Consider the following 27,365-nt stretch of genomic DNA (forward strand, 5'->3'; position numbering starts at 1 on the left):
TAGATTGAGAAAAGCCAGAAAATGTATTTTTGGCTTATGTGGATGAAAGACAACAACTCCCAAAATGCACTTGCTTCGCTGCCTTTGGAGGCCACGCCCACCAGTAACAGTGCTGTAGGTAAACAACAGTTTAAGCTACTAGTAAATCGAAAACCGAAAATAGGTTTTGAGATCGCCCAAAATGTCTGGGATTCGGCTTTTGCGTTTAACAGTCGCCATTCATTATGTTTACTGTGGCGAGCGGGACGAGTGAGGGCCGTGTGGAGAACGGTGCGAGGCTGGTGGCGTGATTACCGATGAGAGACACCTGTGAGACGCACCGGTCTCGTATCTCTCACAGAGGAGCGGGAATTTTCTTAGCAATGTTAAAACGAACATCAACCGATCACTTGTTTAGCGTTCATGTAAACACTACATTCAGATTCAGTTAGATTAAAACAAAAGGTGTGCATGTAAACAATGAATGGCGACTGCAGAAAGCAAAAGCTGAATCCCAGACATCGACGGTCGGACATGTCCGAGAAAAATAGGACGGTAACGCCTACTACTCGGCTTTCTCCACAAAACAAGAGCTTGCTAGCTTAGCTTCCAAATAAAGATGGCTGACACTATGTGTTCATTCTGTGAGTGAGATCCCACCCTCTATGGGTGGGTTGAAAACATGTGGGACAGGCCCTACTACTGACTGTAGTCTTTAGCCTCTGGCCAAAAAATCATCTGATGACGCAAAATGACGTTTTTTGCGTCAAATTTTTTTACGAATGACGAATTTTTGCGTCAACGAAAGATTTTTTTCCAGACAAAAAATACATAAATCTCTCGTCTCAGGGGGATATGATGGTGGAAAGCATGGTAATTTGAAAATACTACAGGTTTTCTACTAATACAAAGCTTAATGCCTTTAACAACTCACCAACCAATGAATCCTAAAGCTTTTCAGAGGTAAATATCAATGATAAGTGTTCATCACAAAATATTATAATTGTCCAAGATTGTCCAATCAAAAATGGGCATTTGTATCACTGTTATCTAGCTGATGAGAGCTGCCACATGATCAATGAATAACGAGGCCTTTTTCCTTCGCCTTCTAAAGCCAACATGCCACGAACAACATGATTGACCGATCATTGGTTGATTGGCTCAGATGAGTCTCTCCATTGGTGGAGGTTGCACAATGTTCCACATTTCCACTCTTGAACCTTCTTTCTCCTGCCGACTGGGGCTGTAGGTGCCTCGAGTGGCCCGTCGGTTCACCGTCATGACCAAAGCTGTGGCCACGCCGAAAAGAACCAACAACAGAATAATGGACACCAGGCTGATGGACAGCAGCAGGGCAGACGTCACGTTCTCTGCATTCAGCTAAAGGAAATAAAAAACAGGGCGGAGTTAGTGATGAGTAGGCAATGTAATTCATATTTTAAATACAACAAAGAGCAGATGCTCTTTGCTATTTTAATTTAATTCTTAACCTAATAAAACCGTATAATCTACATTTAGACGTTGGTAAACACTGAGAAGCATCCCAGACTGCAAAAGAGTCGGCCCGGATCCGGCCACATCTGGAATCCACATGTAGCGGATGTGGGCCGGATCTGGCCCAAAACTAAGTTGCTGTCTTGGATTACACAACTTGAGATCATCTTGGCTCAATTTACACAAGCTGAAAATCTACGTTTTTTTTGTTTTGTTTTTTTTTTCTTCAATGTAGGCTAGTCTCCAGTGCAGATCGATTGGCACAGCTGTCTGCTCCCACTGTCCCATCCTACCCCATCTGCCACCTCTCTTGACATTTTCACCACAGTCAATCCTGATGCAAAAATGAAGTCTTATAACAAAACTTACTGCCTTTTATACAAGAGCTCATTAAGAAGGCTAATAAAGTTACGGTATAAGATTACATTTTTAACGAAAACTACTGATGATTTGTTCCTAAATACGTCAGTGATTTAAATGAATCATTTGAATGAATGATTCAATGACTCACTCGTTTGTTTTGTTCCTAATTACGTCTATGTTTTGAGTAAGTCAGTTGAATTTGTCTTTGTTTAGTTTCTTTAGTTTGACATTATCAGGAAATGACTTTGTAGGCAGCGTTTGCACATGACATAATTTCAGACAGACTTCTGAGGCAGCGCAACAGTTTAATGGTCTCTGGTCTGCAATAAAAAGTTAGCTTTGGTGATAACTAAGCGAATATTTAATTACTACACTACTAATTTCTTGCAAGAAATGACATCAGGAGTCGAACGCGTTGGTCGAAAACGTATATTTACACAAACTTACCACCAACAGCAACTTTCAGGCGCCATCTCTATTTTTTAGCTCAACTGTCACAGAATGTCAAGCATTGTGGGATATCAAAGGCAGCGAAGGATACATCTATGCTGCCTTAAAAATGGATAAAGGTATCTCACGAGACAGGAAATAAAGCTAAAGTTGGATTCAGACGTGTCTTGATGCCATCCTACCTTGGAATTAAAGGGTTAGTTCACCCAAAAATTAGTGAGTTCACGTACTGTAACAGCGCAGCGCTTCTGGGTTGTACGTCGTAGGCTCACTATTGGCCGATGCTGGTCATGTGTGTGATGCTGGCCAACTGAGCCTACGTTCTGACGTACAACCCAGAAGCACTGCGCTGTTACACTACATGAAGAAAATAGATTAAGTTATTTTTTTTATTTTTTTTTGGGGGGGGGGGGGGGGGGGGGTATGCGCACAAAAAATATTCTTGTCGCTTGATAAACTTATAGTTGAGCCACTGTAGTCACTTGGACTATTTTAACATTGTCTTTAATAACTTTCTGGGCCGGCAAGTTTCAATTACAATAGAAGCCTATGAAGGAGTGAGCCAGCTCCCATGTTTAATCAAAAATATCAAAAAAAAGTTAATCAAACAATAATTTGTGTTCCGAAAATGAACAAGAGTCTTACAGGAACAACTGGAACAACATAAGGGTCAGTAATTTCGGACAGAATTTTCATTTTCTTCAAGTCGTACACACCTAATATTTCGTTACTGATCCAACCAGTGCTTTTGAATAAAACTTTTGACTGAAGGATTCAATGACTCACTCAGGTAGAAAGTCTGTTGTTTTGTTTTTGAACAAATCGAACGGTTCATTAATTCAAACAAAAATACAATCACTTGTCGCCATCTACTGGCATAACAATGTAACCTGTGGAAATAATCAATGTAAAATCCCCACTAACACAGACTGTCTGAAACTAGTTAATTTAGTTATGCACTATTTTATTTTATTTTAGTATGTTCCACATATCAACCCATTAGGCTATATTATATATAAAAATGATAGTAGTTCCAAGAGTCAATATAAACCACCAAATGCTACTTCTCACACATACTCTTCTAGAGTAAATGGACTGATCTTTCAGGACCAAAATTAGATTATCCAACCCAGCCCTTCCCACACCGGCTCCATCTGTTGAAGGAGCCGAGACAGGAAGCTCACGGCCACAGAAACTCTGAGCTGAGCTCATCACCTGCTCTGAATGCAATGTTTTATGTGTGTGAGAGAAAGCGAGAAGGAGAGAGACAGCCAGACTTTCCAGCAGACAAACGACCCTGTCACTGCGATAAGCTTCTCCCGATATATTTCCCCCTCGTTTCCAGACCTGCAGCGATGCTCTGCTGAGTTGCATTTCACACAGAACGCCGCTGCGCCTTTCTGCTGGCCAAGCACAATTCTGTCACTCTGAAGACACAAACTTTCTCTGCAGACGTGGAACAGAACCACAGACCCATATTCCTCACACTAAGACACATTTATGCTTCAGCAGTCAAAAAACACTAACCCTCAAGAACTGTGCTTGCATCCCTGTCGCATTGCCTCTGCATTAATGATCTATTTTTAAGCCTTTTAAGAAAATGTATTGCATTAGTAATAAAATGAAAAAAAAAGTAAATCATTCATAATTACAGAATGTCAATCTAAATAAAGTTATATTGCGTTGTACGTTTACACGACAGCGACGTACTAAAAACGTAAGTTTTTACGTACATAGGACAATGTTGTCAAAACGATCCCTTTTCACATGGATTCGCGAAAATGACAAAAAAACACTGTATTATTCATGCCAGGCCAGTAGTTGGCGATGTTACTTTGTAAAAAAAATAATAAATAAACACTGCACCCTTATAGACTGAACACATAATGCGCATGACGTTATCGATTTGTGTTTTTTTTAGTTTACACTGAGACGATAATGATATCGTTTTCAAAAACTTGCACTTTGAAACCCTTTTTCAAAAGCTTGCGTTTTCAGGCCACTAAAACACTGTAGTCGGATAAAAGAACAACCAAGACGCATCAAAAATGTCTGTTTTTTGTCAAAAATTGTGTTTTTTATTTTTATTCATTTATTTATTTTTTTTACAAAGTGACATCGCCAGCTACTGGCCTGGCATGAAACAGCATTTTTAGTTTCCACGGATCCGTGTAAACTTGGATCGTTTTGAAAGCGATGTCTCTGTACACGAGAAAATCATTTTCGTTTTTAGTACATCGTTGTTGTGTAAATGTACTGTTGATATGCAAATGTCCTTTCCATAATAATAATTGAGAGAATCGATAAGCACAATTCATTGTAGAGTATAGTTTTGCTAAGATGGTTAATTTGATTGCACCTATTCAATAAAACGATTTGCTATAAATCATATGTCGGCAGTGACTCGCCAATTCTTTTGTAACGTTATATAACATATAATGCTAGCCTATAATACTTTTTTGTTTTGTTTTATGCCTGACAGACAGTGCTCTGATTGCTATGTTATAAAAGTTATTGCTATGTTATTGTTATGACATTTGCGTGACCGGACAAAAATCTGTGTAGCACAGGATTAGTCATCAATATTTTTAGTCCTAGGAGAGGTAGAGACTGAAAATGTTAAATGTGTTTGTCTTTTAAAAGGTATTTTGTTGACTTTTATGCACACGCTATCACTAAAAGTCACGAATGTCTAATTTTGATACAATGGGGTCTTTAAGAAAACACCGAGCTCAGAGAGCAACACATAACATGTCTTAACATGAGATCCTCTCAACCAGCATCTATCCTGTTAGATGGGATTACCAAAGTGGAAAGTGGCTATCTTTAACTCGCACAAAAGCATTTTGCTCACAAGTTAAAAATAAGGACATCTTGATAAGCTTAAATTTATCCATGCTTTTGTTTATTCAGTCACAATAATCTTAAGATATGTGATGTCAGTTCAGCTCATCAATCAAATAAATATAATTTGGGCAATTTAAATATTTTGCCAAGAAAAATATTTAAAAATCTAATTAAAAAATGCATGTGCATGTGTGTAACCATTATTTCATATTGAATACATTAAATAATTTTTCAAGCATATTACAACGTGTGTTTGTATATATATATATATATTTTTCATTATTTCTTTAATTATGATAAGCATTTCATCTTCTAAGATGAAAAAATGTAACTTTATACATTTTTTCCCCTAAGACATTTGTACTTTATTAATCTGCAAAAATATCCAAATTGATTAAAATGTACTAATTAAAACATGTCATCATAGAAGAGATTATATGAATTGCATTTTAATTACTGAATAATTATGGTTCTGTTCAGTGTTTAGGCTACACCTGGTATTAAGATTGCCCTTTTGGTCGATCGGATCACAAAATGAGGGAGACACATTCCCGTTTAGACCTGGTGTTTTAATCCGTCTCTTTTGTCCACTTTCATCCACTTCTGTCCTGATTTCTTCGAGGGGAGGGTCTATGGACGGGTGAATGTATGGACTTCTTTAGACCCTTCAATCTAATGGACGAAATCAGCTCACACAATAACGGGAACGGGAAAATACACGGAGAGCAGCAGCGTCGGTTTCTGCTCTTACAGACGCAAGACCACGCCGTTAGAAATCAGAAATGGTGTGAGAACATTGTGCTTGGTACGTTTTTCATCTTCAAATCAAACTTGGGTCTCCAGTCGACAAAGTTTAATCCCTGTCTGGATAGAGCGCTTCCTGTAATGTATACGCATTAGGTTTTAATTCCAGCGGTACTGGTGGATTTCTCAGGGAGATTTGAGCATTTCTTTGCGTCATTACGTCACATCTGCACATATAAATAAGAGTCTTGGCTAGTATAAGCTATATCGCGTGTGAGGATGCTTGAGGTGGATATTTATAGCCTTTTCTCACTGCACTTGATATAATTAAAAAGCTTCAAAATCAGAAAGCTTCAAACGACAATCACCAGTGACAACAGATTCACCCGCTATATAAATGCAAAAGACTAAGTTCGGACTTCGGAGTGGCTACAGAAAAAAAAAAGAGTGATGCGAAAACAAACACATATCGGAAGGACATCACATGTAGTCACGCAATGCTGACGTTGTTAACATTAACAAATTGTCTAATTTGCATGGTTTATGATAAGCGATTTTTAGATTGAATCAGCGCGATTTATTGCAATGTCAGAACCACAACAAAAGTGGAATGTTTGTTTGTTGTTCAAATGATATTTTTCAGTAAAATTTTTATGTTGGTCATACTTCCAAAAAGAATAATCTGCACACTCTCCTCAAATATTGTGTTCATCCCCGCTGTGCCATGGTGAATTACAACTCGCCTAAATTTGATAATTCCGCGAATGGCTGCAATTGCAAATTTCGAACAAAATTTTCGAGCAAATGTCACAACAACTGATACACTGTAAAAAAAAAATCTTGTTTCAAACTTGCACAGTACACACTTTTTGCCTAGTCTCAACATCCTATGGTGTCAGGATTATACACAAATTGCTGACTCAACACACCTGCCATAGGTTTTACAGTGTCGTGGCGTGTTTGATGTGTCTGCCGCCCAAGGTTCAGTGGCTCTGTCTATCAAAATCTGTGGCAACATTCTTCAAAACCGGCATGATGTGCCACTGGCACAGTCTCTGGATGTGTAAATGACAGAAGAGAGACAGCTAAACAAAACTGACAAAGGACAAACAACAGATTGATGATGGATGGGATGGAGAGAAAATGCTTTATTTGAAGACAGTCATCTAAAGACAGAATGTGAGAGACACAATGTACACAATCTGGTCATGAAGTCTAACATGGAGATCAACAGACAGATGAACACTACAAACTACTGAAACGTGACATATTGCTAGTTTAAAAATACATGGAAAGGACAACAGAGTAGTTGAAAATGTTAAATATGATTTTAAGATACAAAAGAGCAATGAGTTGATCAAGAGTGGGATATTGTCGGATGTAAATCAGGGATTGAAAATGGAAAGGAAATACATAATGAAAATAAAAATGGAAATGACAGATGAAATGAAACATGAAATTATATATTACAGAAATAAACTAAATCTCTTCTATGCTAAAAGTCATTTTTAGAAACCACGACAATTACAAATGCATGATAATGCTTTTAAAAATCAAATGAACTTCATTATATATAATATGTTAATTATTCATGCTCCCAAGTAGTTGAACAAATCAAAATGAACCAAATTACACACCTAAAATTTTTGCTGGACCAATAAAACTCATCTTAAGGCACTAAGCGGTTTCACTGGAAAGCTAATGGCCTGATACAGATACACACCTGATCCTTGCACACTGTTTCCCCCAAACCGACAAATAACAATGTCCATGGTTAAAAAGCTCCTATTTACAATTACATTTACTTGATAAATACTTTATTTACATTTAATTAAATAAATATATTCATATCAAATACCTAAGGAACTTAAATAACATCAGTATTCCATTCCAGCCTTTTTAAACCTGTATAGAAAACACTTTTGCACCAGGAAGTTATAGGAACTAGCCACCAGGGCGGTCCCACAGAACTAAATATTCCCCTAGGGGAAAACCATTATTTCCTGGTTGCATTCACACCGCCAGTATTGAACTCTGAAGTTACGTAAGCCGTCGCTTATGTTCTTCCGCTCTAGTTGTTGCGCGGGACTTTTATTTTGACGCCGTTGAGAACTGCAGAGCCTGAGCACATGTTCCCATTCTTCATTAGTCTAATACATATCTAATGTGTTATTAGATATAACTTTTAAACAAAGGAAGTAAACAATATACTAAAAAGTGTTATAGCATTTGCTGTATGGTTGATGCCCAATGTTGCTAGCTGTCCCAGAACTAAATTGTTCCCAGTTCCTGTGGTGTGAACACACCAAATAGTGGGAACTTCCACCAAACATTGTTCCGGTGCAAAACTTGCCTTGTTCTTGGCCCCCAACACAGACACGTTTACTCGTTGTCACCCCATTCTATCTCTGGTTCATCGTCGAAACGCAGAATGAGGTAGGAAAGAATCTGGAAGAGGTTTTGCCAAAACAAAGACGCCATGTAAAAGTAAAGGTCGCTTACGTCGACTTCACAGGTTTCGCCCGCGAAGGTCATTTCACAGACACACTGGAACTTGTTGACCATGTTCTGGCAATAGCCACCATTCAAGCAAGGGTTGGATATACATTCATCAAGTTCAAGTTCGCACCTAAAAGACAAATGTGTAGTGAAAACAAACCTTGTTATTACTAACTTAAATATTACGGTTATTATTGTTGTTAATATTTGGCTATGAATACAAATATCCTCATCATTCTAAAACTGATTAAAACATGCCATAATTACTACTCTGAAATATATTAACATGTATTTATGAGATCATGTGAACAAAGAAAGGGAAGGAATAATCACCAGTGACCCGAAAACCCAGGAAGGCAGTCACACATCATGTTGGTGTCAGAACAGTTCCCTCCATTGAAACATGTGTGGTTCTGCTGTTCATCACCACAGATGGACACCGGGAGCTTGGGCGGTCTGGGGATGGGGAGGATGAGGGAAAAGAATGAAACATAACAGATGATGAAGAAGCTATCGTCTCCTCCTGAGACACCCCCCCCCCCCCTTTGTCCAGCACAAAAGAGGATTAGCCTAATATTAGAATAATGACATTAGCATGTGAATGGACCTCTGACCACAAGACATAAACTGACTGATTAACATACAGTGAATATGAAGGACAAATATATGATGTGACAAATAAGGGGTTTTGTGAAACGAAATGTTACTCATTTTGATTTAAGTTTATTTTAAAAAGACAATCTGAAAATAAGGCAGAAAGGCAGAAAAAGAAGGAAGGAGAGAATGAAAAATAAATCTGAAAAATAAAACAAGAGAAAAACCGACATGAACAGAAAGGAAAGTATTGGAAAGTATGGAGGAAAGAAAGGGTGAAAAGAAAAAAAAAACAGAAGAAAGGAGGGACAGATTCAGGGAAAGGAAAGTAGAAAGAAAAATATGAAGGAAAAGGGGAAAGAGGCAGGAAAAAAGAAAGCAGGATGGCAAGAAAAAAGGAATAGAGAAAAAGTAAGAAAAGGAAGGGAAGAGAAAAATGGTAAAAGAAGAGGGAGAGAAAGGACAGTGGAAATTAGTCTGAATGAAGGGAAGAAAGAAAGGGTAAAAGAAACAAAAGGAAATTGGAAAGTAGTCTGAAGGAAGAAAGGGATGAAAATAAGGCAGAAAAAGAAGGAAGGAGAGAATGAAAAAAATCAGAAAAAAAACAAGAAAGAAACAGACATGAAGAGAAAGGAAAATATTGGAAAGTAGGAAGGATGGAAGAAAGGAAGGGTGAAAAGAAAAAAAAAACGAGAGAGAGAGAGAGAGAGAGAAAGAATTAGTCTGATCGAAGGAAGGGAAGAAATAAAGGGTAAAAGAAGAAAAATAAATGAAATTGGAAAGTAGTCTGAAGGAAGGAAGGAAGTCGGAAGGAAGTCGGAAGGAAGGAAGTCGGAAGGAAGGAAGTCGGAAGGAAGGAAGGAAGGAAGGAATTGAACAAAAGTGGTGCATCCAAAATGGTCAATGTTGATGATAATGTCTCATTCATATCATTTCTTCTATCATTTATTCAGTTATGATTGATTGCTTATCAATATTATCTTTGAATTTGTTTATCCATGTAATCCTACTCTATATACCTAATCTTCGTCATATATTTAAGTATTTACTAATTTATTCCATTTCATCTTATCAATGTAATCCTGTTTGAGGATATGACTGATATATTCAAATGTTCCAATATGACAAGATACTCCTGTTGGGTTAACGTTATATATTGGACGCCTGCCCAGTGCTGCATTAGTGACAGTGTTCTCAGAATTTGTACCAGATGGACCTTTCCTGCAACGTTCTTTTGCACGATGCAAGCTTCACTTCACAAGCTTTTGTTCCAGAGGTGTTAAAACCACACATCGTGCATCTATTTCTGTCTCTTTTGCAAGCCGCAACGACCTGTCACCCCTTCTTAGTGGGATGACGTACCGTATATCACTGACACGATGGATAATTCAGTTTGACCTTTCTTATCACACTAACAACAGATCTTAAAGTGGAATGTAAGTTTTTCCTACACTTACAGATATTTAGGGCCATTGACATGTGGTGGCTTCACTTCTCTTCCAGCTCTTCCAGCTCTTTGTTACTTTGGGTGATCTCCAGTCTGTATGATCTCTTCTGGCAGAAGTTATTATACTCAAAATTTCAGAATTATAATTGTTAGACCTCTGGTCTTTTATTATTAGAGTAGTACTCAGTTAATTAAAAGTCGATTATCATTTATTCATTATTGACTGCCTGGATCTCATTGCATCAAGAAGAAAGGAAGGGCAAGAAGGAAGAAAGAGAAGAGGAAAAGGAAAGCAGAAATGGAAAAAAAAAATATGGAAGGAAAGAAAGCAGGATAGCAAGAAAGAATGGATAGAGCGAATAAATGAAAAGTAAGAGGTAGGGAGTGAAGGCAAAAAAGAAGGGGTAGAAGAAAGTAAGGCAGGATGATAAAAGGAAAGAAGGGATGGTAGAGTGAATAAAGGATTAAGAGAAAGGAAGGAATGAACGAAGGAGAACGTATAAAAAATAAAGGAAAAAAAATCAACAGTAAAACGCCACTTACATGCTCCTGACAACTACGTACCACGGAGCCTCTTCAATCAGAGTGCTGTTGTGAGACAGAGGGAACAGGAAAGAGACAAACAAACAGCAAGCATCATTCTTTTTTTTTATGCTGCAAAACTTTACACCAAAGATCTCTCTAACTCTGCAGTGGGGGAAAGATAGATGTATTATATCTCCCAGCTGCCTGCAAGGCAGTTTCAAAGGAGTGCTATGAAGCAGTCTGGCAACAAAACATGTTTATGAGATAAATGGCTGCAGACTTGCCTTAGATGCCACCCCGAAGGCCTAACGCAACCACTGGAGGATGGGCACTCTCAACAGACACTATTATTACCATTACCACTTTCAAATGACACGTACGGCAACAGTCACATCTCCACAGTCACGCCAGCATAAACAACACCATAAAAGCAATTATATGATTTGCATTACCTTTAAAACAAATCAGTCCCTTAGGGGTCTCGATTCATTCAAGTTGCTTTGTTTATTCGATGGGAATCATTGTATGAGGTTTGTGGCCTGTTTCGATGTACAAAGTCAAGATTTCTGTTCTCTTTCCTTTGAAAAGTGGAGTAGCTTCTTGAGTTTAGATATGGCTTTTTAACACCAGGTTGATATCATATCTAAGGCACGTCTCTTCTTGACTTGGTTCTGTGTTTTACAGGAGGGACAAACACGATTTCTTACAGACATACCTGTGGATTGCCTTGGTGTAAGAAGCCTTAAATCAGGTCTTTGGATGCACACAACCTCCGCAATGTCTGCTAAACTTAGACTTTAACCCAAATCAGTCAACTAGATGCTTAGGGTAGTCTTGGTGGTAGCTTAATAGACAAAGTTAGAAGAGCCCTCTAGCATGTCTCAAATATATTTTGGTCCAATTTGGTCCTCAGGTCCCTCTTTCAGGTTTAGTCTATGAAAATGTTTCACTTGTTTAATTGCCTACCCGTTAAGTCCAGATGCATTGACAGGCAAGTAAACACTTCTCTTCAAAAAACTACACGATATGAAGGATCACACATATCAATAGTGTACAACAATAGTGGGACCGGTTACATGCCAAAGTTGAACAATTAGGGTTAGAGCAAGGTTCCTCAAATCTGGCTCTGGAGTGCCCTGCAAAGTCCCAGAGTCGAAGTAGCCAAAGTCCCTTTCAAGGAAAGTCTGTTTACTTGGCGGCCATATTTGCAACATCCAAGACTCTATCTATTTTAATGGGGAAATCCTGAAATCTCTAAAACTACTAGCCAAACTCACAATTAAATAACATATTTGAAATCAGCCACAAAATCTGAGATCAACTGTCCCATAAATGACGTTTATTATGACCAAATACCATTTTTTTACGCTAGACCAGCCAATGTACATGTGCAGTCGTATTGATACAATGACTTTACCAATAAGTGATTGGCTCTTTCACTTAGAAGGTGGGATGTATTCCACCATATTGCGCTTTGCAGTTTCTCCCATTCATAAGTAATAGGAGTGAACCGTTTTTCTACATCCATAGTCTTTAGTTTAGCTCCAACCCTAATCAAAGACCTAAACTGCAGGGCACTGGCTTTCCAGGGCTGGACTTGAGGAACCCTGGGTTAGGAACTTGTTTAAATCTTTAACCCTAACGCCGCCTTCACACTGGCAGTTGAAATCAGCTCCTTAATATGCAATTTGCCCCCAAAGGACGTTGTAGTACACAGTGAAAAGCGTCAGAAGCTGGTAGAACAAAAATGGTGGCGAGATTAGAAAGGTTAATTCTGTCAGTTTTCTATGATCTCTCTGATGAGGGTTATAGAGATATTTATAGGAAGGCTACGGCATGAGGAAAGTTGTCATGTCAGGTCGACTAAAACATTTTAATATAGTGGTATAATGTCAATAGTTCGATGTCTGCCTACAGTTAATTATATTAACTGCCCTAATAACCTTAGAAAATCATGAAAATAAAAAAAATAAGAATTCAGGTTTGTTTATCAGTATCATAGCAATGCTAACTTCCGCTGGAATTGCAGGATAGGAGCTGTCCGTAGCTTTTCGCAAGAGTTAATTTTTTTTAACACATCCAGATGACCAACAGACACGATTTCCTTCGCACTGCATTCGGTCGGACCCATTTCTGACCCATTAGCATGCGAATCTCCATAGAAAATGAATGACTTCCAATCGTTTCGGAGCCATATCCGAGCTGATTTAACTGCCAGTGTGAAGGCGGTGTAAGTATGACCAATCGTAACAATGAAAGTCAACTAGTCAAGTGCTTAAGACACATTAGAATAGACTCACTTGCAATTTGGGCCAGTAAACCGGTGGGGACAGAGGCATGAGTAGCTATTTAAGCCATGCAAGCAGGTCCCTCCATTAGCACACTTTTGACCGGCACATATGTCCACCTTCACCTCACAGTTGGAGCCGGTGTAGCCACTCTCACATGTGCAGCTGTATGTAAGGTTCTGCACACTGCAGTATCCGTGTTTACAGGGGTTGGAGGCACAAGTGTTTGTATTCAGCTCGCAGCGATCACCACCCCAGCCAGGAAGACAGAAGCAGTGGAAAAGGTTGAAGTGATCGTCACAGATGCCTCCATGCAGGCAGGGGTTGGGTTCACACACCACCTCACCAACACAGCCAGTCTGGAGAGGTTTCTCTGATATTTTGTTGAACTTCTCTTCCTGTGTACGTGGGAATCTCACCTCGGTTGGACCGTAATACGGAAGCACGATTCCACCAATCTCAACATTACTCAGACAACCAATTAGATTCCAGCCAGACTCCGGGCCCAGTCCTCCAAGCATGATATCTATTCCCTCTCGGAGGAAGTCTAGATTTCCTGTCATTGAGTCGGATATAGTAGGCTCATTCTTTTCATCTAAGGGTACCATCATCCACTGTGAGCTGTTAGCCTCAGGACTGGCCATTAACAGCTCTACAACATGCCACTCTCCATCGGCCACTGGCCTTGGGCTTTGCAGGGTTACTGGTGACAAAGATGATGAAGAAGAAGGTCCACTTAAAAGCTCAAGCACCAAAAAGCCATCTTGAATGGATACCGTCACAAAGTCTGACTCACTCTCCGCATGCAACACTGCTGCATTTTGTTTACGTGTACGGATACTGAAAACGATGCTGGTCAGGTGGCGGGAGATCAGCCCATTCCCGCGGTATATGAGAGTGGTGTTGTCCTGAAAAGTTCCGTTTGAAATACCTGTGTAGAATAAAGGCAGATGTAGTTTACATAACACTTAGAGGATTCAGAGACGTTTTTTTCGCAAAACAATCTCAGTTAAAGTCTGCAAGATCTCAGTTTCCAGCAAGTCTCTTTCCCAAGCCTAGCCTGCAACTTAAAGGGTTAGTTCACCCAAAATATAAAAAATTATATCCCATAATTTACTCTCCCTCAAGTCATCCTAGATGATAAAGGATTATTAGGAACACCGTACTAATACTCTGTTTGACCCCCTTTCGTCTTCAGAAATGCCTTAATTCAATGTGGCATTGATTCAACAAGGTGCTGGAAGCATTCTTTAGAAATGTTGGCCCATATTAATAGGATAGCATCTTGCAGTTAATGGAGATTCGTGGGATGCACATCCAAGGCACGAAGCTCCCGTTCCACCACATCCTAAAGATGCTCTATTGGGTTGAGATCTGGTGACTGTGGGTGCCATTTTAGTACAGTGAACTCATTGTCTTGTTCAAGAAACCAATTTGAAATGATTTGAGCTTTTGTGTGCATTATCCTGCTGGAAGTAGCCATCAGAGGATGGGTACATGGTGGCCATAAAGGGATGGACAAGGATGGACCAAATTCTGACTCTACCGTTTGAATGTCTGAACAGAAATTGAGACTTGTCCGTTTGTTGTTGTTTTTTTACAAAAAACATATTGCTTTATAAAGCCTTGATGCATTGCTTTACAGTGGGAGTGTAGCTTGGAGGATCCAAGCTTTATAAAGCCAGGATATTTTTTTTAATATAACGCCGATTGTATTTGGCTGAAAGTCATACACTTAGGCCCCGTCCACACTACTGCGTTTTCGTTTAAAAACGGAGACCTTTTGCTACGTTTGCACCTCCCGTCCACACTAAAACGGGAAAAACGAAGACCTAAAACGGAGAAGTTTAGAAACGCTGCAGCTGCGTTTTGCGTTTTGAAACTCCGGAGGGCGTTTTAGTGTGGACGAGACAAAACGGAGGAGTTTACAAACGATGACGCAGAGGCTCACGCTCGGCTCTATGATTGGGTGTCATCAGTCATGAAGTATCCTTCCCTGATTCGCCAACCACTGTTTACACCGGCACGCGCATGTCCAGTGTTGGTGAATGGTCACGTGATCTCACGTGATCTGCGTATTAGATGAATTCTAATACGCAGACAAAACGCTGGTGTGGATGGAGATCGTATTCGTTTTAATTCTCCGTTTTTAAATGAAAACGCAGTAGTGTGGACGGGGCCTTAGGATGGCTTGAGGGTGAGTAAATTATGGAATCATTTTCATTTTTGGCATAACTAACCCTTTAAATCTGGAAGGGTATTAATCCAAAATCCTTCATTTTATTTAAATTCTGTAACCATTCATTTTGTCTCAGTAGTCAAAAAACGTTTTTTTTTTAAATACTGCCAAAATACTGTTTTATACATCTGAGATCACATCTTCCTAAATACTCACATTCATAACCCTGGTTGAGGGCCCGGCACATTGCTTGGTGTGGGCAGGGGCTGAGTTCGCACCAGCTCACCTCCTCACAGTGCTGCCCTGCTGTGTTAGGAGGGCAGTTGCACGTGAAGTCGTCCCATAGAGAGAAGCACATGCCACCATTCTGGCAAGGATTTTTCTAGCATGGAAAAACAAAAGTGACAGATGCAAAACTATCATTAAAATGATCCACTGAACGAATTAATTAAATATATGAAATGGTTTAGAAGATGTAAGATGTGAAGAATGAGTTTAGTTTCTTAGATTAGTTTCTTGGATTAGTTTCTTAACTGACATGACTGTAAACATTTGTCCAGTCCAAAGAGGATAACATAGCTAAATAAGATAAGCAGGCTCTGTCTACAAAGCTGCCAGATTTGATGCAACCTAATCATTGTCCTTTTGCAGTTCAGAGCTCATGACACTTAACATTGTAACTTACAGAGCAAGAGTCATCACTGGTGCAGCCTGCGGTAACATCAACCATGTGGTCGAGTCTGTATGACATCACAGGAGCATCAAGTGGGAAAAACTCAAGCTTCCTCTCATTGAGCTCCAAGTCTTGTAAGCACCCTTTAAAGTAACCACCAAAGGCAGATGACTCTTGTCCATCAACCAGCCCGCCAACATAGATCACATCTCCAATCTGAACGGAAACAGGTTGAACATCCCTTGCTCTGAATTCATGGTCTGCCTCCCGTAGAGTTATCATACCCTCCTTGATGGTGATGCTGACGAAATGGATCTCTCCATCGTTAACCACACTTTCACCAGTTACAGTCCTTAAGTTATTGAATTGTACTGTAAGTTTTCCCTTTTCCAGCCACATCTGCAAGTACTCAGTAGTGCTGTTGGCAAGCAGCACCAAAAGACCAGACTCCTTCCGTGTACGCAAGAACATGGACAGATAGAGTGTGTCTGATTCCAGTTGGTCGTTGATGGTGAATACAGCATAGCTTGCATAGTCTTTCAGGCCAAATCTGGCAGTAATATACTCTGTGTGAGGAAGAGAAGACATACAACTCTTAAATAGTTTCTAGAACTGTTGTTTTACTATTGTAACTTTACGTTTTATCCTATGATCTTCTACATTTATAGGCTATGAATGTGTCTACACTAGAAGCAACCACGGCCTAGCTCTGTTGTGCTTTAATACACAGAAAAGGGCATTTGCAACAAGCTGTGGATGCTTCCAGTGTAGACATGGTTAATGTGAGGTCAATCCCTGTTGTCCTTACCATCACCACAGTTTTGACCCACATACGGTCTCAGACATCTGCACTGATAACCTTGCCAAAGGTTAACACACTCTCCATGGTTCTCACATGGACCAGAAAGGCATCGGTCATGATGGCTGCAGCCTTGCACAACATTCACCGCTGAGCTGCTCAACCAGTCCTCCGGTACCATGAGCTGCGAGTCCACAAACAAGTCCCTCATGCAGCCAATGAACGAGCCGGTGCCTCCTCCCTCATCCAATCCTCCAACAAAGGTGCTTTGTAGAGCTGACTCCAGCTCAAGGGCGCTGGTATCCACTTGGGCTGTTGCACCACAGTTATCTGGATCCTGGCATGGCTCCAGCAGTTGCAACAGAAGGGTACCCTCTCCAAGTACAGCCTCTACTGTGTGCCATTCGCCATCAGATACATCCTGAGGCAGCGTCAGAGTCCAGTTGGCTGTGTCTGTCTGAGGGTCACTCCTAAGATCAAGAAGCAGGTGTGTCTCCTGCAGCTCTAGGCTGAGAATGACCCCTTCGCTACCCCTCTGGAAGAGTACTGTGTTTTCCAGCACTGTGCGGAAGCTTAGTGTGATATTAAAGTATGTTTCTGCACCCAGCAGCGGCGTCTGCAGGTGCAGGAATCCTCCAATTGTTTCAAAGGAGAATACAGTGGGCGTCTGGCAGTGAGAGCCGGTGTAGCCTGGCTGACAGATGCAATCGTAGCCATGTACACCTTCGCTCAGGAAGGGCATGCAGGCCGCCCCGTTCTGGCACTCTTGGCCCTCGCAACCCACCAGGGGCTCGCTACAGTTGCGGCCACCATAGAGGACTCCATCATGGCTTTCAGACGGGCAGATGCACTTGTAGCTCCCCAGAAAGTCCTCACATATGGCTCCATTATGACACGGGTTGGTGGTACAAGCAGTAGTATTTTGCTCACACAAGGCACCTGAAATCGGAAAGCCCAGAGTGGAATTCAGTCAAGTTTCTTACAAATAAACATTTAACAAAGATTGTAGCCCAAGAATGAAAGTGTTACCTCTGCAATTCTAAAACAAGACCGTATTGTTTTTTTTTAGAAGAGATTATCTTTAAAACTATTGGTTGCATTTGTGGAAAAATAACTAAACAATGGCTCACGCCATGGATAATGTGGGCATGTTTTAGTCAATAATCCCACAGGAAAACAAATATGTAAAGCTGATTGTATAACCCTCACTCAACTTTGTGCCAGTGTGGATGCCAAATGAGTTTTCTTGTTTCTAAAATTTTCACTGAATGAGCATTTATTTATGCATAAGTTTAAAATGCCTGGATAAAACATTAAGCAGCTGTGAATAATACATCTAATGGAAACCATGGACAAACGATCAGTATAGCTATACAACCTGATGACCTAAGTTTATTGCAAGTTCATCATATGTTCAAACAGAAATAGTTTTCACTAGCCTAATAAAGGACAATTGTTTCTCCCCCCACTAAATTCTCAATGTGTTGTAGGCTACAACCAAAACCAAAAACCAAAATCCAACAACACAACTGTGAAAATGTACCTGAAACGAGCAACAGGACACTCCAAATCCAAACTAAAGCTTCCATGGCATTAGAAGTCTACTATTCATCAGCCACACATCTGTTCAGTCACATTGCTTTTTGATGGATCCCTCTATAACAAAGGCCATCCTAACAGACAGCCGTCAATGTACATTCCTTCCTTCAAGAAAAACTGTGCACTGCAACACTAGGCCCCCATCAAAGCCAGCTCCCGGGGGATTAGCCTAATGCAACCTGAGCATCTTATAATGGCGAAGCCCAATTATAGCCTCCGCCTGTGAGTCATGTCCTGAGCTGGTAACAGAGACAAACTCTCTTGTACATTCTAAAAAGTAAAAAATCATTTTGCATTTATAAGTTTAGTTGTTTCAACTGGGACTTCTAAGTCAGGGAATCAGTAATTTGTGCTGAATGATGTGTTACAAAACGCCTGATTTGGTTTTGATAATGCAAATCAGACAAGTTCTGATGTATAGAACCTCATGATGCTCATAATATGCTCATTAAAGGCAATATTTAACCAGGCATTGAAAGCAATTAAGGTTTTTGATTCTTGTTTCTTGTTCAGACATTTGATTTTTACAGAACTTAGAGCCACTAGGATGACCATGTTTGTTGGGACAGTCCAGGATTTTTGACCCTGTCCTTATTGAAACTGCCTCTTTAAATCAGTCAGATTAAGGATATTGTCAAATGATAATTTATCTGTCACAGGGTATAGAAAATGCACGCAAAGTGAACTTTATCAGCTAGCCACACAAAAGAACATATAAATGGGTTTATAAGAAAATGTCCTGAGATAGATTGGTGAGTGGGACTAACACAACTTCTCTTCTGAATAATAATCAACAGTTTACCTTAATCCTGTTTTTTAACAATGTCACCCGTGAATGATGTGTAAATTAAAAGTTTTAATGGGGCTGTGAGATACCTGAAAATCCTGGTGGACATTTGCAGATGAAGCCGGAAGCATGCCTGGGGTTGTATTGAGAAGGAAACAAGGGATCTGTGCCATAAAGTGGCTTCCATGAGTGCTCAATGCAAGTGCCTTCATTCAAACAGGGACTGCTGTCACACTCACTGACATCTGTCTCACAGTTACGACCCTCGAACCCTACAGAGCAGATATGAGAGGACAGCCTATTGATGTTGTGTGTCCTTTGCATTACTTAATTTAAGCCTTTACCATTGTTTCTAAAATGAAGAAGAGAATGAACATTACAATTGCATGTAGGCCTGTATTATAATTATATCTACCAATCATGTACTAACCATTTTAATAAGTATACAAAGCAGGCCATATTATATATATATTATATCTAGTTTATTATAGTTTATAAAACGGTTAGTTCCAATCCTTGATTCTGATTAGTTAACTGCTGTGCTTTATTCATGATAAAACACGGCTATGACCGCTTCACCGGTAGGCTACTATTTATCACTGCAACACTGTAGTTCTTATGTTGTTTTTATTTACACATTGGAACGTTGTTGCTGTTCACGGTCAGGGACTATTTTTCTAGCGGAAGGAAGGCTTTTAGTGATTTTACTTCATGAAAGCTGCACTAATACATATTTGTTTTACTTTAATATTTTTATTGTGTGGTAACCGTTTTATAAAACCAATGAGGTACTCGAAGCAAGTTCTTTATCGTGAATACGTAACGACTGAAGGGGTTACTCTGCTTCGCGTCATGCCTAACAACGCCCTTCAGCCGTTATTTATTCACGATACAGCACATCCTCTCGAAACTTATTGATTACATGTTTTAGTCCGTCACCTGGCCAGCAAATGCAGGTGTAGTTCCCATATTCATCCTCACAGGGGGCGTCGTTGAGGCAGGGTTGAGACCAGCAGGGAGGAGGTGGGATCTCACAGTGAACGCCAGTGAAGTTAGTCTGTGAGCAGTCACAGCGGTAGCTGTAAGATTATTTCGAAATAAATATAAGTATATATGTTATTTTATTTCAGGTGTAGGCTACTCATTTTGAGCGCATTCACAGAATGATTCAACATAATAAACATGCATTTCAACTTAATATTTTCTACAAAATAACAGAGTGCATGTACACCTCTGTGTGTAATGAGGTACTAGTTTTATTTATTCATCATTTACAAATAAATTCCTCCTTTTTGAAAATATATTCATATTACAATAATTTATATTTTGAATTATAAATAGTTCTCACAAAAACAAAGAAAGTGATTATATTTTGCATTAAGAAAATGAAAGCCATTTTTGGACCATAAAGAGTTTTCTATTGATTGCGGCAATATGAATTGCTCCCAACTCTTATTATAAACTTTTTTTTTAATTCACCATAAATTTAAGGAAGAACAAATAGTGCCAACATGTATACAAATGTAAAGTACACATTAAAATGTAAATTATATGTTAAGTTCATATATCCTACGGAGGTATGGGGCAGGGTGGGTGCATTAAACGAGTTAATAATTTTATCACTTTATTTTTTCCCATAACTAATAAATTCATTTAAATAGACCGCCTTAGAAGGAATGATTTTAAAAATGATCAATTTTTTCCTGAAATGAGACCTAATATAAAAAAAGACCAAAATACTAACATGGAAATGTATTGTACCTATTGATTTCATCCACACACAGAGCTCCATTTTGGCATGGCTGGTCACTGCATTCATCAATGTTCGTTTCACAGCGTTCCCCCTGGAAGCCCGCCAGGCAGGTACACGAGAAGCGGTTGATGTGGTCATGGCAACTGCCGCCGTGAAGACAGGGCTGTGATTGACACTCATCAATCTGAACCTCACAGCTGCTACCTGGAACATCACAGACAGTGGTGTTGAGTGCAAAGATGCCAATCCGCTTTTTGTCGAGATCTCTGCATGGCTTATTACACATACCATCTGGACAGGCCTCATCCTGGATCAAACAGACTGTAACTGGAAGCCTCCAGTCAGTCTTTAGGGTAATTGATATGCAGCCCACAGCTTTCCCTTAACTTGATCAAAAATGTTTTCAAGCAGATTTGAACCGTGAGGATTAATATCACTTGTTTTAAGATACCAGGGCTTGTAGTCACATGAGGAGGTTGTCAAAATGCTTGTTTTCTATTCTCTTGCATTTGGGTTCAAACACCTAGTTTAAAAAAACGAATTTTTGGTGACTTCTTACCCAATTAAGAGATTGCGTAACCCAGGGTCAACATACTTGATAATTTATCTTATTAGCTAAATACGTTTTGTCAGTGAAAATGCAACAAGGACCAGAGTGCAATATCATCATTCAGCCACAAGATGGCATTGGCTGCATTTGGCACTAGTTGAGACATTCCACATGTCAGTCTAACAGGTGAGTCGCACATGGTGCATCAGACTCCTTTCACTCACCCGTGTATCCAGGCCTGCAGAGACAGATGAAATGCCCAATCTTGTCCACACAGGTGGCTCCGTTCCTGCAGGGCCACGACACGCATTCATTTACCTCGATCTCGCAGCGCTTGCCCTGGAATCCCGGCACGCAGAAGCAGGTGGGGCCGTCCCGTCTGCTGCGGCAGATGGCGCGGTTGCGGCAGGGGTTGGGAGAGCAATGGTCCACCTCTTTCTCGCAAGAACTCCCGGTGTAACCCTCTTGACAGATGCATGCATAACCCGGGCTATTGTCTTGCACTGCCAGACAGCGGACACTGTCCCCGCACAGGCCCTGAGCGCAGAGCTGGGCACTGGAGTAACAGTCCTGCCCCAACAAGCCGGGCTCACATTGGCAAACCAGTTCCCCTGGGTGGGCGCCGGAGGGATGACACGTCGCATTGCCCTGGCAGATGGAAAGTTGGCAGAGCGCATTGGAAGATTCACAACGTGTGCTGGGCAGGGCTGGCACAGGCAACTGACACTGGCATAGGAAGTCAGACGGGGCTTCCCTGCACTCTGCCCTGTTTTGGCAAGGTTTCTCCAGGCAGAGCGTTGAGGTCTTGAGAAGTGTTAAACCTACAAGGATTTGCAAGAAGAAAAAAACACTTTAACCGCTCATTCATTGAAAAGTTGTCTGCTCCCCTTGGCCCTTATGCATGTTGGATGAAATGTGAACGCTGTTACACTCTTAAAAATAAATGTTCCAAAATGGGAGTTTCACAGCTGTGCCATAGAAGAACCAGTTTGGGTTCCCCAAAGCTCCACACGTTTCAGTAAACATTTCTTAAAATAGCTACTTTTTTATTAGTGAGAAAACATCTTAATAATCTAAAGAAACTTTTTCAAAGCGGTTCTTTGTGCGTGGATGTTAAAGGTTCGAACCACTGATGCAATTAAAGAACCTTTATTTTTAAAGGTAGAGTAGGCAATTTGTTTTATAAACACTTTTTATTAGCCTATACTGGTTGAAACTCTCTTCACATCTTGATAGCAATGAATAATAGACGTGGTCTAAGGCCCCGTTTACACAGGAATGCTCACGGGTGAAAACGTAAAAATATTTTATCGGATGTGCCTTTCGTTTACATGGCGACGGCGTTTTTGGGGCTTAAAAACGCAAAAAAGTGAGACCACCTTCCAGAGTGGAAATTTTAAAAACACTCAACCATCGTGTTCCCGTCTAAAGGCTAAAAACACAAAAGTCTGCTAGACAGGGAAGGTTGTATGCAGGCGCGCGGACTTGGTGTCGTTGTGTGGCAGTGCTCCACATCGCCACCTAGCCGCCTGGAGTGCATACTACATTGAATTTCACAAACTTTTGCGTCACCATATGAACGTGGATTTCCCACCCATGATGCTCATCTAAACGCAGAATAAAAAGTGATAACACAACGCCACTTTTGCGTTTTTTTTCTTCAGATCGTTTCCATGTAAACATTGCCTAACTATTAAAACATGTACATGTATCTTCTGTGGAAGTCTCCAAAATTATATTCGTCCAATCATTGCATGTGGTCCGAATGCAATGACCGGATGTCCTACCTGCCTGTCAACTTATGTATTTGCGCAATCAGGTGCATACGTAATCAAATGACTTGCCTCCCTGACTGTATAGGCTGAGAGAGTTAATGGCTTTTGAATTCTTGCTTTCACATACTGTAGCAACAACAGTAAGCTAATTTATTATTATGAATCCATTCTTGTCTGTATGGTTGTTTTCGATAAATGTGTCACTCTTTAAACTTAAAGCTCAACACGATTTCAGGATTCAAGGACTGTAATTGCATATTTGTGCCCACACTGTCCTTGTATAATGCCCTTCAAACAGATAACATAGGGCCAACAAGCTTGAAACAAAAGGCCAATAAGCATTAGATGAATTAGCTAATGATCCAACTGGGATTCAGAGCCAATCAAATATCAGGTGATGAAGCCTTGGGCCTGCATTGTGCTTGACCCATCCTAAAATAGTAACTGAGAACCACTGTGATTATGGCGATTCTTCCATTGGTGACAATGGGGGATTTGCGCAGAGAATTAATAATGATTTGTTAATATCCATACTGTACTGCTGCAAACAGAGGTAGAATTCTTGTACCCACTTGGAGAAATCACCTAAATTGAACATCTTTGTCCATGCAGCCATGTAAGAATCGTGTGAGGCTCCCGTGAGGCTTCAACTTCCGGCTGATGGATTACCCCCTTGGGTCCGACTTGCTCTGATGTCATGCTGACGTATGTCAAAAAACTCTCGCGACAGCAAGGTGCACGTGTCGGATTCTGCAGTCGCGCACAGTTGCTCTCCACCAACTGCGCTAATCAAAAGCATGACGGGAAACGACTTGCTGACGACACAATGCTGATTGGTTTAAACAACCTTGATTTATTGTTCTCTTTTAAAATGTTTGATTTTAAAACTCTGATATCATGTTTTATGAGGACGTTATGTATGAATATTCCCAAACTCTCTGACAGTGCGATCTAATAATAATAGTAATAATAATCAACCCGGTCTCATCCCAAGACGTCATATAACTGACGTTTTGGGACGTCTTTTGACCGTACGTCAATATTCGCCTTTTTAGGGCCCCCTTAAACGTCGGTAGATGAGGTTATGGGATCCTAACTCTACCCCATACCTAAACCTAACCCGAAACCTAACCCGTCACCTAACTGACTTTAAAGGTAAAGCGTCAGTTGTATGACGGCCCGGGATCGCCATCTACCGACGTTTAAGGGGGCCCTAAAAAGGCGGATATTGACGTATGGTCAAAATACGCCCCAAGACGTCAGTTATATGACTTTTTGGGATGAGACTGTGTTATAATAATACTACCTAATATTAATAATAATACCTAATAATCGCAGCATTTGTAATTTCATAATCACAATAAACCAAATTGTTTTAAGTGCGATTTCATGTAAATTGCGATTAATCGTGTTGCCCTAGTATTAAAAATGCAAATTTTCTCATTGTTTTGGAGCACACTAGCTTAGGCAAAACACTTTCATTTTGGTTTCATGTGGACTTGAAAAAATGTACACACTTCAGCTTACAGTGTCAGTTTGGTCATATACTGTACCTGACTGGTCAAATCTACACAATGCAGGGCCTGCACAGCTTTAGATAAAGCGCATATATAAAAGCCTCCTCCATCCTGCATTCAGCTGGTCATTCTCAGAAATGCCAGAGGAGACAATGCTCTGTTATCTATCCAAAAAAACGGCTTAACCTCTGTGTCAGCTCTATTCACGGCACTCACTGAGCAAGGACGTTCGCAAACTTTGGAGTCTCAACAAAGCATCAAATTATGTCCCCATAGCAACCAATTCCACACTTCCAGCTTTCCTTTTGCAGGGGTTGCTATGGTAACCGGCAATAGACATAAGTCAGTCATTTAGGGGGTGTCTAGAAACCCCATTCAAACCCTGCAGTCTGCAATGTTTTTTTTGTTTTGTTTTTATTACAGACTGTGCATTGAGACAAAGGCTAATAGCGCAAGCAATCATGAGGGTAATTTGGCAATGTCACTATCAGGATTGCCACTCACTTACATTGAGGGTCCAGAGAGGAAATTTGCTGTAGGTTTATTGCATCAAAAAGCTTTGTCAATAACTTTTGAGCATGACTTAAATTTCTATACCGTCAAAATCAAACGTCTACATTTCAAGTTGTTTGCCAGATGGGTTTGGGACCCAAATTGGCCGTTTTACATGGGGGATTTTTGTAAAATCAGCTTATTGGAAGTCTAGACCCCCGCTCAACTTGAGCCCACACGTATTATCCCCAAAACACAAGGATGTTAAACCATATGTTCATTTAAACAGAGCTCTGTAATCCTCCTAAGATACATACAGTTTAAAGTATCAAACTCAAATGTTGTACAAACAGTAAAAATGCAGACATTTATGTCCAGGCCTTTGTGTGTGTGCATGTGATGAAAGCAAATCACAATCCCTTTAAATGTACCAGAATCTAGAAAATGAAAAGCCCAGCTCTGTTTCTAAGTGTCTTTGATGTACAGCCTTTTATGTCCTTAAGTGCCACTGCGGCCGATGCGTCCAGGGTTATGATCCCTCTGACCACACTCATGCGGAGCCATATCAAAGCAAGCGGGAACAATATCAAACCACTGGGTAGTCTTTTTCATCCATATGAGAAGAAAATTACACACAAACACACAAAAGTATAAACCATCATTAAGTGTTTAGAAGCCTCTCTACACGTTTAAATGCATATACTAGTATGAAAAAGAAACACTATGTTGTTTAATTATTTAGAAAATGTAGTAGGCCAACTAAAATTAGTTGCGGAACAATATTTGAGTATCTTACGTAAGTAAATCTTTGCTCTTTGACTAGAACATTCAACAAGTGGACTAAGAATGACGTCATACTTTATGAAAGCAACAGACTGAAGTAGCCACTTACTTTCTGTCCATTGCAGAAGAAGAAACAAGATACAAACAACTAATCTGAGCCACATCGAACCCAAACCCGTAAGATCCATATCCATAGTTAGATGTCATTGTGGTAGTAGGCAAGCTGACATGATCACGGTGTGTTCCTCAAGCATCCTCTAGTGTGTGTGTCTGTTTGAGGCTCTCTAAGTCTTAGCACACTCTCATTCACATACGCACCAATGAGGAGCAACTCTCTGTACCCTCAATACAAAGAGGCCTCAGGGGATTGGTGAAGACTTGAACAGAGACAGTGGCCATCAGGCATGCTGTCTGAATATTAATCAGCAGGTGATGATTACATTGGATATTAAATACGAGACGGCAGACAAAATGCTACTACACAGTCATTTTAACCCTCTTGCAATCAAGGCCTTCCATACTTCAGTCTAATGACTTCTCTCAAAAAGCACTTTTGGTTAATTTAATGCAAATAGACCATCTGCCGGGATTCAAGGGTAATAATCTACACTGCCTTTCGGTTAGCGTTTAAATGCCCAGCTAATTTGACTCCAAACCATGAACTGCAAAGTGATTTTTTGTTGTTGTTGACTTTCAATACTTTTATGTGGTTTTTAACACAATTTTTCATTCTTTTTTGTGAAAGAACAGAGGGACTATATAAAAATAAAATAAAAATACAAATAAATAATTTAATATCAAGAAAAATAGAAAGAAATTATGGAAATTATTATCACCTAGGAGTTCTACACTTCCATAGGTTACTCCTAAAAAGTAAAAACATTTAATAACATGCATATTACATTATAGGCTACATTTGAATGTGATATTTAAGATTACATCTCCAGTTTAAATGTTAAATAGATAAATATTAGAATAAATAAATTAATTAAAAAATCGGGGGGGGGGGGGGGACGCTTAAACTAAGGAAATTGTAAAACAAAATGTAAACAGACCACATTGTAACACTAAAATAGCTGCTGCAAATAAGTCTCCAAGTGAAATTTCTAGTTTCATTTTAATTATCATATTTCGCAAACATATGTGCTGTGGACAAGGGTGTAAGCGCAAAAAAAAACAAACAAAAAAAAAACATGTAACGTAGGCTCGCGTCTTTACACAACTTTAG

General features: G+C 39.9%; 1 protein-coding gene across 1 annotated transcript; it reads right to left on the minus strand.

Annotated features, from left to right (window-relative positions):
• Positions 1-231: 231 nt before the first annotated feature.
• On the minus strand, positions 232-26,410 carry crb1 (crumbs cell polarity complex component 1). The gene is made up of 13 exons (XM_039668733.2): positions 26,247-26,410; positions 21,795-22,391; positions 21,029-21,224; positions 20,207-20,346; positions 19,357-19,539; positions 16,891-17,820; positions 16,095-16,648; positions 15,626-15,791; positions 13,243-14,161; positions 10,961-11,005; positions 8,710-8,832; positions 8,380-8,506; positions 232-1,359 (listed from the first exon to the last, which is right to left on the minus strand). The coding sequence occupies exons 1-13, from the start codon at positions 26,329-26,331 to the stop codon at positions 1,141-1,143; spliced, it is 4,284 nt and encodes a 1,427-aa protein (XP_039524667.2). The 5' UTR covers positions 26,332-26,410; the 3' UTR covers positions 232-1,140.
• Positions 26,411-27,365: the final 955 nt, after the last annotated feature.

The sequence above is a fragment of the Pimephales promelas genome, chromosome 2, assembly GCF_988280905.1.
Source record: "Pimephales promelas chromosome 2, fPimPro1.hap1.1, whole genome shotgun sequence".
Lineage (NCBI taxonomy): Eukaryota > Metazoa > Chordata > Actinopteri > Cypriniformes > Leuciscidae > Pimephales > Pimephales promelas.

Bases quoted from the DNA above. Each gene is read 5' to 3' on its own strand.
- crb1 (XM_039668733.2), bottom strand. From the start codon at position 26,331: ATGGATATGGATCTTACGGGTTTGGGTTCGATGTGGCTCAGATTAGTT. The intron at 20,347-21,028 runs GTACAATACATT...ATAATCTTACAG, and splicing joins TGTGTGGATGAAATCAATAG to CTACCGCTGTGACTGCTCAC. The intron at 17,821-19,356 runs GTATCTCACAGC...TTCCGATTTCAG, and splicing joins ATGTCCACCAGGATTTTCAG to GTGCCTTGTGTGAGCAAAAT.